The sequence below is a fragment of the Mixophyes fleayi genome, chromosome 7 (assembly GCF_038048845.1).
Source record: "Mixophyes fleayi isolate aMixFle1 chromosome 7, aMixFle1.hap1, whole genome shotgun sequence".
NCBI lineage: Eukaryota > Metazoa > Chordata > Amphibia > Anura > Limnodynastidae > Mixophyes > Mixophyes fleayi.
Window position 1 is genome coordinate 57851453 of NC_134408.1, and position 9610 is coordinate 57861062.

General features: G+C 43.3%; 1 protein-coding gene across 1 annotated transcript; it reads right to left on the bottom strand.

Moving 5' to 3' along the window:
- Positions 1 to 7784: 7784 nt before the first annotated feature.
- LOC142098701 (E3 SUMO-protein ligase NSE2-like) lies at positions 7785 to 8489 on the bottom strand. The gene has a single exon (XM_075181518.1). The coding sequence runs from the start codon at positions 8487 to 8489 to the stop codon at positions 7785 to 7787; it is 705 nt and encodes a 234-aa protein (XP_075037619.1).
- Between the last annotated feature and the right edge of the window lie 1121 nt (positions 8490 to 9610).

Sequence of the window (9610 nt, forward strand, 5' to 3'; positions counted from 1 at the left end):
ATAATGCAAGGGTGCCTTTTAGGACATAAACATCCAAAGCAACAGTGTAATCAAATGATGTACTACCGTGAGGATATTGGTAAACAATGTCCGGAATATATTGTCCACAATGCGGGATATAATGTCCACAATGTTGTAGAACCCTCTAATCAGTGATTGCACAATATCGCTGCTTGAATGACAGAATGGTGTCAGTCGATATTCCAAGAGAATAGCAGTGTAGAAGTCTTGAACAGTTCCTTAGTGGAGAAGCAGGGCAGATGTGTCCATCGGGGAAAAAGAAGGACTGGATATAAGGGGCTGGTACCGGACTTACCCCTTAATACCGCAGGGCTGCAGCTGTGCTGAAAAAGACTTGCCGTATACCTGGTAGCTCCCGTCCGTGTAGCCTTGTTCCTGTGGTGACGCCGAAGCGTCCTGCTGCCGAGCTGGGCGTATCGATTCTCCGAGAGTGGATGTGCGCATGCAGGTCTGGATTGCCGCTGACCGAGCGGTGATGAAGTGGAGTCCACGATTAAACGACATCCGTCTTCATTTAATGGGATCCTTAAAAATGAATACAACCCAACGCGTTTCGCCCTGGTGGCTTCCTCAGGGATCGTATAATAGGGTTGAGCTACCCTTTGTTCCCTCTACGTATCCCCTTTCCCACTTGCCCTCCATCCCGTCCCCATATCCCTGATCCTAAGAGGCTGCTATATACACACTACCACCTAGGGAGCGCTGAACTTACCATCCATTTAGTATTGTGTGTGTAATGTAAATAAACCAGTTTGAACCAGCTTTCGGCTGGAAGATTAGTATGCATCTTTTGGAGAGCTGACCCCCACCCTTGGAGGGCATCGTTTTAACTGGCCAATGACCTGCATTACACTGGATCGTCCTGAAGACTGAACCTATAGAAACATGCCAAATCATCTGTATTGTTTTCACTGTATCACTAACTGTATATAAGTAGGAGCTCTGGGCCCAGCAGACACTCTTCTCAACCACAGATTTCAGAACTGAATGACTGTATGCTGGATCCAGGGCGCCTGCATATGTAATCAGCTGTACTTATATTATTGAATTGTTACTCTGCTGCTTTTTGCTATTAAATTGCATTGTGCTTTGGAACCACACTATTGGAAGTGGACAATTATCATTGTATAGTGACTAGACGTACATAACATCATGGGATTCTCTTTTTTTAGAGGTAGTTGTAGGTCTAGGATAAATAGGGTTTTGTTAAGGAGAGCTCAACGACTTTGGCGCCAGTGCTGAGGCCTGTGGAGTTCTCTGATGACATTTGCTTGTGTATCCTTGAATGCCTCAGAACCCCATCATAAGGGTAGGGGCCTTTGGCGCTTGAACCCCAGGTTCCTTGAAGAAGAGACGATCAGACAGTATTTTAGTGACTTCTTTGAATCTCAAGAGTCACTTTTGGAGGCTGGATGGAGTAGGTCAGAGTGGTGCGAGATATGTAAGAAGAGGAGTTTGTTCCGCAACCTTGTAGCCAGAAAGGACTTGTTAAATGAGCACGACTATCTGGCCTTGAGAAAGAAACTTGGATTCTTGATCTCTGAGAAGGGAGATGGTGGGGAGATCTCCCAGGTGAAAGCTCGGATGAAAGAGATAAAGTACGACCGATTTACTTCCTTTGTTATGGAGAGGGATTATGGGAAGTACCAGTTGCCTGATCCCTACCAGAGCTGTAGGAGGTCAGTCAAAGCTAAGGAGGTGAGGGGCTTGCGCGATGCTGGGGGTGCTCTTAGGAAGGATAAGGAGGGCATTCTCTGTGTTGTGTGGTCCTTTTACTCTGCTCTTTTGTCTGAGAAGCCACTTATTAGATAGAGGATGGATTGGTTTCTGAGGGACATACCTGGACATGAAGACTCTAGTAGCTCACTTGATGCCCTGGCTGATAAGATATCAGCAGACAAGGTCAGAGTGTCCATAGACAGCTTGTCTATGAAGAAAGCACCAGCACTGGATGTCATGTACTCCGATTTCTTTAAGACCTTTAAGGACCTTCTGACCCCCCGCCTTGTGGAGGTGTTTAATGAGAGCCTGGATAGTGGAATTCTTCCTCCCTCCATGAGGTTGTCTGCCCTTATTTTGTTATCCCAAAGGGAAGGACCTTTCGCATATTGATAATTGACGCCCCATCGCCCTTCACTTTACAGACAGAAAGATTCTGGCAAAAGGTACTGTTCAACAGGCTGATGTCAATTTACGGCCAGATTCTTTCTCCCTCTCAGTACTGTAGTGTTGTCCTTGGGATCTGGGAGCCCATTGAGCACTGCCGTGCTGAGAAGTGGGGGAAATACTTGCTAGCACTGGATCAGTTGAAGGCTTTTAATCGGGTAAATCACGAGTAACTGTGGGCTCTCCTTCTGAGGAATGGACTCCCAGTGTGGGTGGTTAACTGTCTTCAGATGATCTATGGGCATGCCAAGAGCTTCCCTCTTGTGAATGGTTGGGTGGGTCCGTCCTTCACAGTTGATTCAGGTGTAAGGCAAGGTTGCCCCCTTAGCCCACTCCTGTATGTGTTTGCCATTGACCTCTTTGTCTGGAGGCTAGATGGAGGCACTGCAGAGGGGGTGCGACTGGGCACGGGTCATCCATTGAGGGTCGTGGCCTACACCGATTATGTCACTGTTCTCTTGTTGAGCCACATGGAGACATTGTAGGTGGGAACTCTAATCCACGGGCACTCCAAGGCCAGTGGTTTGGAGGTAAACCAGGCGAAGAGGAAGGTTTTCTGGATGGGGAAGAAGGCCAGCAGTTTCACCTTCCAGATACTTTCGCCTGGGCTAGCCAAGAGATCAAAATCTTAGGCATCTGATTCAGCCCTGGTGACTATGCCAGACAAAATTGGGAAGCCAGACTGGTTGAAGCCACCCAGAAAGTTAAGAGCTGGAAGAGGTGGAAGTTATCTCTGAGGGATAGGGTAGATTTGATCAAAACCTTCCTTCTGCCAGTTTTCTTATAAGTTAGCTATGTGTGCTTCTTGTCAGAATCTTTATGGGCTATGGTTTAGACCGTGTTCTTCCAGCTTTTGTGGCGGAACTGGATTAACCTAATTAAGCGAACTGTGACCTATAAATCCAGGAGGGAGGGTGGCCTGAGGATAGTAAACCCAGTGCTCTTTTTTCTAACCACCTTTCTCAAGTTACAACTGGGGAGTCTCTTATTAGAGACCCCTCCTCGATGGGTAGAGGGGTTTACAGTCTGGGTGCATCCATCCCTCAACGTCTGGACAGAGGGAGGTGCGGTAAATTGTGCCAAACATACGTAATTCCCCAGCGCGAAGAAGAGTGGAGTAGTGTGTAACAAAAATCAATAGATGTAAATAAGATATATTCTGTATTGGGCATCAAACCAAGCATACATGAACACAGTTCAAAAAAAGGGAAACAATATTAGCAAAACAAGATATTTAAATATCCAAGCACTGTTAAGTGGGATTAAAAACAGCAAAACAGCAAAAATATTAATAACAGCAAAAAAACAAAATGACAATATCACGGCAGAAAATCCTCAATGCAGACTGGGAAGGGTGGGTAGTGCACTTACCTTCCTCCCCAGATATACTCGTCCTAGTACTTCTGCTTGTGACTATTCTCCAGGTGTAGAAATCTCCCACGTCCGTAGACTGTTCCTCTGGACACACTTGTACAGTGTAGGTAGTTCGCGCGTGCGCCTTGAATAGCGTCAGCGATCCTTTCTCTAGTCTAAAGATGCTGGCTGGAGCGGATTCCTTAGGTGAAATATATATGAGCCACAACTCTCTCAGGGGGTTTGCTTGCAGCCGGAAGCTGCACAGCGGGACCTGCCATTTGAAAGTGCTGCCGCTCTCATCGCTCACACAATATCCCTGAGGAAGCCCCCAGCAGGGTGAAACGCGTAGGTTACTTCATTTGACATCTTATCTACTTCTTTGACATTGCTTTTATTACCTGCTAATCCTTGGAAAGCAGACTGCCGATAAACACTCCAGGCGCATATGCAGACACATCGCAGCGCTCCAGCAGGTCCCGCTGTGCAGCTTCCGGCTGCAAGCAAACCCCCTGAGAGAGTTGTGGCTCATATATATTTCACCTAAGGAATCCGCTCCAGCCAGCATCTTTAGACTAGAGAAAGGATCGCTGACGCTATTCAAGGCGCACGCACGAACTACCTACACTGTACAAGTGTGTCCAGAGGAACAGTCTACGGACGTGGGAGATTTCTACACCTGGAGAATAGTCACAAGCAGAAGTACTAGGACGAGTATATCTGGGGAGGAAGGTAAGTGCACTACCCACCCTTCCCAGTCTGCATTGAGGATTTTCTGCCGTGATATTGTCATTTTGTTTTTTGCTGTTATTAATATTTTTGCTGTTTTGCTGTTTTTAATCCCACTTAACAGTGCTTGGATATTTAAATATCTTGTTTTGCTAATATTGTTTCCCTTTTTTTGAACTGTGTTCATGTATGCTTGGTTTGATGCCCAATACAGAATATATCTTATTTACATCTATTGATTTTTGTTACACACTACTCCACTCTTCTTCGCGCTGGTGAATTACGTATGTTTAGCATGGCTTATCTAGGAGTATAGACCAACTCCTATCTTTTTGTTCCCCTTGCTGCCCTATATCACCCTCATTTGGAAAGCGCAGATCCCCTAATCTCTCTTTTATAGGTGCGGTAAATTGTTTATGGGTCCAGCATGGATACCTCCCGGCCTACGTGACTCTTAGCTTGAAAGTGACAAGGCGTTGGGGCCTGAAGGTGGGGTAAGTCAAAAGCTTCTCTAGAAGGGAGTTGGAAGAATTTTGCACTCTCACTTCTTATCTAAATGGCTGAGAAGTGAGAAGTCACTAAAAGACTGCCCGGGTAATGTGTGCTCGGAGGGACTGCTCTGGTCAATTGCCAAATGTTCCTCCGAAGTACTTAAACATTGTCTGGCTCTCTTTCCATGGGAGAATATACGTGAGGGGAAAATTGAAGTGTAGAAATGCTGATGATCGTGGCTGCCCATGGGAGGATTGTCAGGGGAAGGGACCATTCCTTGCTCGAATGTCCCTTCAACTTATAAGAGGGTTTTCAGAGCCTTAGTTACCCTGAGTGGGTGTATGAAAAGCTCAAGGGTAGGTGTTGGAATATTAATTTGACCACCTTTTCTCTAGTTAGCGTAGTAGTCTGGTATTTTATGTGGAATGCACGGTGTCAAGTGTCCATCTGTCAGAAAGTCCTTCCCTGCAAAGTGGTGGTAGGTGACATTCTTCATGAGGTGTGGAAAATTAGGGATATGGAGAGGTCCCGAATGGACAATGCAAGTTGGGTCAGACTGTCGCGGGGTCTGAGGTCTCCGTGAAGGGATCAATGTCCGGGGTTCTCTCCATCTATGGCTGTTCTGTCCTGCACCCCTCATAGATTTTGTTCAATTAGTTTATTTTGTATATGGTTTGCGTACAAAGCTCAGGTCAGCTTCTATTTGCTTATTGTAAAGCTTGTTGTGTGCTGTGATGGTGTTGTTTGATTTTTTGATCTTGGTGTATATTGAGCTGGTGGTGCGGTCACACTATGATTTTAAGTTTGTATTTAGTGGACTTTACGTTGTACTTTAATTGGCGCATACCATCCCTAATTTCCTAAATTGGTTTTAATCTGGGTACCGCGCCTTGTTTACATTTGTTTGTACATTTGTTGCAAGTGCTGAATAAAAACTTATCCATCACATTCCCTGTTTGGCTTAGACAATAAACTTGGTGGTGCAGAGCTTTTTGAAAAATGACAGGGATGTGCATTTGGCAACAGCATGTAGGAGATTGCAGCAGCTATCAGAACAATTTAATTTGCCTTGCTACCAACTGAAGCAAGAGTTGGTAACATGATAGAATTCCACCCTGTATATTCTTCTGAGGATGGAGGAACAGCGAAAAGCCATGCATGCTTTTACTCCACAAGCCATAACATTGGGAAAGGAGGGGGGACGTATTTTAGTCCAGCGCAGTGGAGAATACTTTTTCGTGTTGTGCAAGGTGCTGAAACCATTAAAAGTAGTCACCTGTGAAGTGAATTAAGACACTGCTAACTTAAGCAAAGAGATTCCCTTACTTAGACTTTTGGAAAAGCAATTTGAGAAACTGAAGGGGGAGCTGAAACAAAGCAATTGCGCTAAGTATGTCCGACTTGTAGATCAAGTACTTTATTTGCTTCGCCAGGATCCAAGAGTTATCAAAATCTTGAAATTGGATCTCTGCATTCTGGCAACTGTGCTTGATCCTAGGTGTAAGTACTATGGGCCTGATTCATTAAGGATCTTAACTTAAGAAACTTCTTATTTCAGTCTCCTGGACAAAACCATGAAAAAACGGTATGTATTTAACTTATGTGCAAAACAGAATACTAATTTTCACCCCTTGCATTGTAACATGGTTTTGTCCAGGAGACTGAAATAAGAAGTTTCTTAAGTTAAGATCCATAATGAATCAGGCCCTATGTCTTCTCTTTGTTTCCAACTGACCCAGATCTCAAGAGATGCAAGGAGCTCCTGGTGAGAAAGATGACAGCTCAACTGTTAAGTGACAGGACGGCATCTCCTCCTTCAGTTTCTCACTCAACTGCTGCTAGGATGATGCAGATGACTTAGCACAACATTTTGACATCTGGTTTGGCTCAAAGAATTGACCAAAAACCGTGACACCTCTGCCGTACCTCCATCTGATCCTACTATCAATATCCAAAGGATGGTGGGGGATTATTTTAATGACAGCATAGAAATAGACACGTCAGACAGTCCCTTTATATACTGGAAGGAAAAAATACAGTTTGGACACCCATGTACCAACTCGCTTTGCAATACCTAAGCTGCCCACCATCCAGTGTGTACTTGGAAAGAGTTTTCAGCACAGCAGGAACCTTGTCAGCGATCGGCGTAGGAGGCTACTTTCTCAAAATGTGGAAAAAAATATGTTCATCAAAATGAACCACAATTTTCACAAGAAAGGCCTTTTCCACCAATTACATCAAAGTACAGAGGCTTCTGTAATGGTGGATTCCAGCGGGGATTAATTAATAATGTGTGAGGATGAGGTACACACTAATGAGGGTGAGGATGAGTATGAGGCTGAGGATGATGACAACAACATCTTGCCACAGTAGAGTTCATTAACAACACTGTTAGCTTAGGTGCCTTAATTCCATTGTTAAATAATTTTTCTGGGGTCCCAAAGAAACCAAGCACTTCAACCCATAAAAGTGGCAAGTGTCGCTGAAGTGCTTGGTTTGTTAAAGTGTGCATGTCATTTTTACGATACAACATAAGGGAGGGTGGGAGGGCCCAAGGACAATTCCATCTTGCACCACTTTTTCTTTCAGCTACCGCTGTGTGCCAATGTTACCTACATGTGCTATATACTGTTGTGTGCTTTGCAAAACTCCCATTGATGATGCAGATTACTCAACACAACATTTTGGCATCTAGTCTGGTCTGCTTTAAAAGAATTGACCAAAATTAGTGACACCTCTGCCGTAACTTCACCTAATTCTACTATCAAAATCCAAAGAATGGTGAAGTATTATTTTTTATTTTTTTTAACAGTATAAAGAGAACAGTTTTCTTAACAAAGAACAATGTTGCTTGCAGAAGTAATGTTAGCATGGATGTCTAAATAGACATGTATATCTATTACTCAAACCTTTCATTTTGCTGTTGTTTCATCAGCATTGCACAAAGTGTTTGTAATCTGCACTTTACGTCAAAGATACCTAGCTATATTTTAATTTTTTGGGGATTGAGGTCTATTTGAAGCTCAGTGATGACCTTGCTTTTTGCTGTGAATGTCAATGGCTCTTTTTAGTTCATTGTCTGGAACAAGATCCAATATACTCATGTCAGAGTGATCACAGCAAATTTTTGGACACCTGGCGAATTTACCCTCCTGAAGTTTGCTTTCAATCATCCTTTCAATTGCTTCTCTCTCATACATGTGACCACATAATTTGTTTTTCACTGGGTTCACCATCTCCAACTGTGCTATAGGGAAGCTCTGTGAGATGGCAATCGCCTCGTCTTCATCTTCTAGAGCATCGTCTGCAGAGGCCGGTGACACACCCATTTGTTTTCTCAGGTCTCTTAGCTGTTCTTTAAACTGGACATATTTATCATCCTGCATCAGGGCCTCCTCTGTATTATTCTTCTGAAGCGCAGTGCATCTTTCGTGTACAAGCTCTCTTAAATCTGGGATCCCATCTGGTGGGTCACGTTTTAACTTAAGTACAGTCTCTTCAACTGCATCTATATATTGGTTTAAATCTCTGTTCAATGCACTGTATTCCAACATGATGGATTGCATGTTGCCCACATATTCCGTGTCACAGTATGTCTGAAGTAGATCTAATGCCACTCCAGTTGTAATATCCATTCCTGTGTGTACATATGTTTGGCAGTTCTTTAGGGATGAGAGGGAGGTATCCAGAGAGGAGAAGGAAATTAAGGATGCATCACGAGCAGACATTGTTTAATAATGTAGAGTTCATTGACAGTACTGTTGGACTTAAGGCAGCTAAGCTATTGGTAACTTGTTTTGTGGAGCCCAAACAAACTAAGCATTTCAGCCCAAAAAGTGGCACTTCTTGTCGCTGGAATACTTGGTTTGTTAAACTGTACATGTCATTTTCAATATCTTACATAAGGGTGGGTGGTTCACCACTTTTCTTTTCACTACTGTGTGGCAATGTTTCCTAGATGTGCTATGAACTACCAGATGTTTGTGTCGTTGCTCTGTCGCTTAACATCCAGCCAGCTCGCTGCAGTCTTTGTCCACAGGTGGATGTTAATAATATTGTGACCTGTGAGGTGGTCAAAATCCACTGGAAATTACTGGAAATTAGTGTTATTGAGGTTAATAAAAATGTAGGAACCAAACAAAAGCAAAATTATGTGCATATAATAGCTAATAAAATACAGCTCCAAAACTAAAACACGAACTTAATCCAGATCCAAAATCAAAACCCGGGGTCAGTGAACATCTCCAGTTTAATCTTGCAGTCAATTGATCTGTAGTGGCTTACTTATTATTATTTAAATTAATACACCAAATTCACAGATGCTGCTGCCAAAAGCGCCCCAACAATCAACCTTCTTTCAAAGTCGCTGAGGGTATCCTCTTGTAACCATGCTAGCCATATTTATAGACAACCAGGGCAGTTTCTCATTTTTAAACATAACCCTATTCATGCTGGGATGCTATTCGCTTAATTTACACATGATCCAAAACCTGTTGTCAAAATGTTTGGTGTCCCTCATTTATCCAGGTGTTCTCATTTTTTGTACAAATACCCATAGAGGCCCATTTCCTGTATGTACCTATAGATCAGCAGCAGCAGCAGCTATAGATGCATGAAGTACTAAGGCTGTGTTAGGTAACATAATAACATTTGTAAAATATGCGCACAGTACAGTACTTTAAATTTTTTACCTCTCATAGGGATTTATTTACTAAACTGGGTTTGAAAAAGTGGAGATGTTGACTATATTGCTATATAGCCAATCAGCTGTTATTTTGTAGAATGTACTAAATAAATGACAGCTAGACTCTGGTTTCTATAGGAAGCATCTCCACTTTTTCAAACCCCA

What these genes read in the sequence shown, in the direction of transcription:
- LOC142098701 (XM_075181518.1), bottom strand. Translation starts at nt 8,489, where the DNA reads ATGTCTGCTCGTGATGCATCCTTAATTTCCTTCTCCTCTCTGGATACC.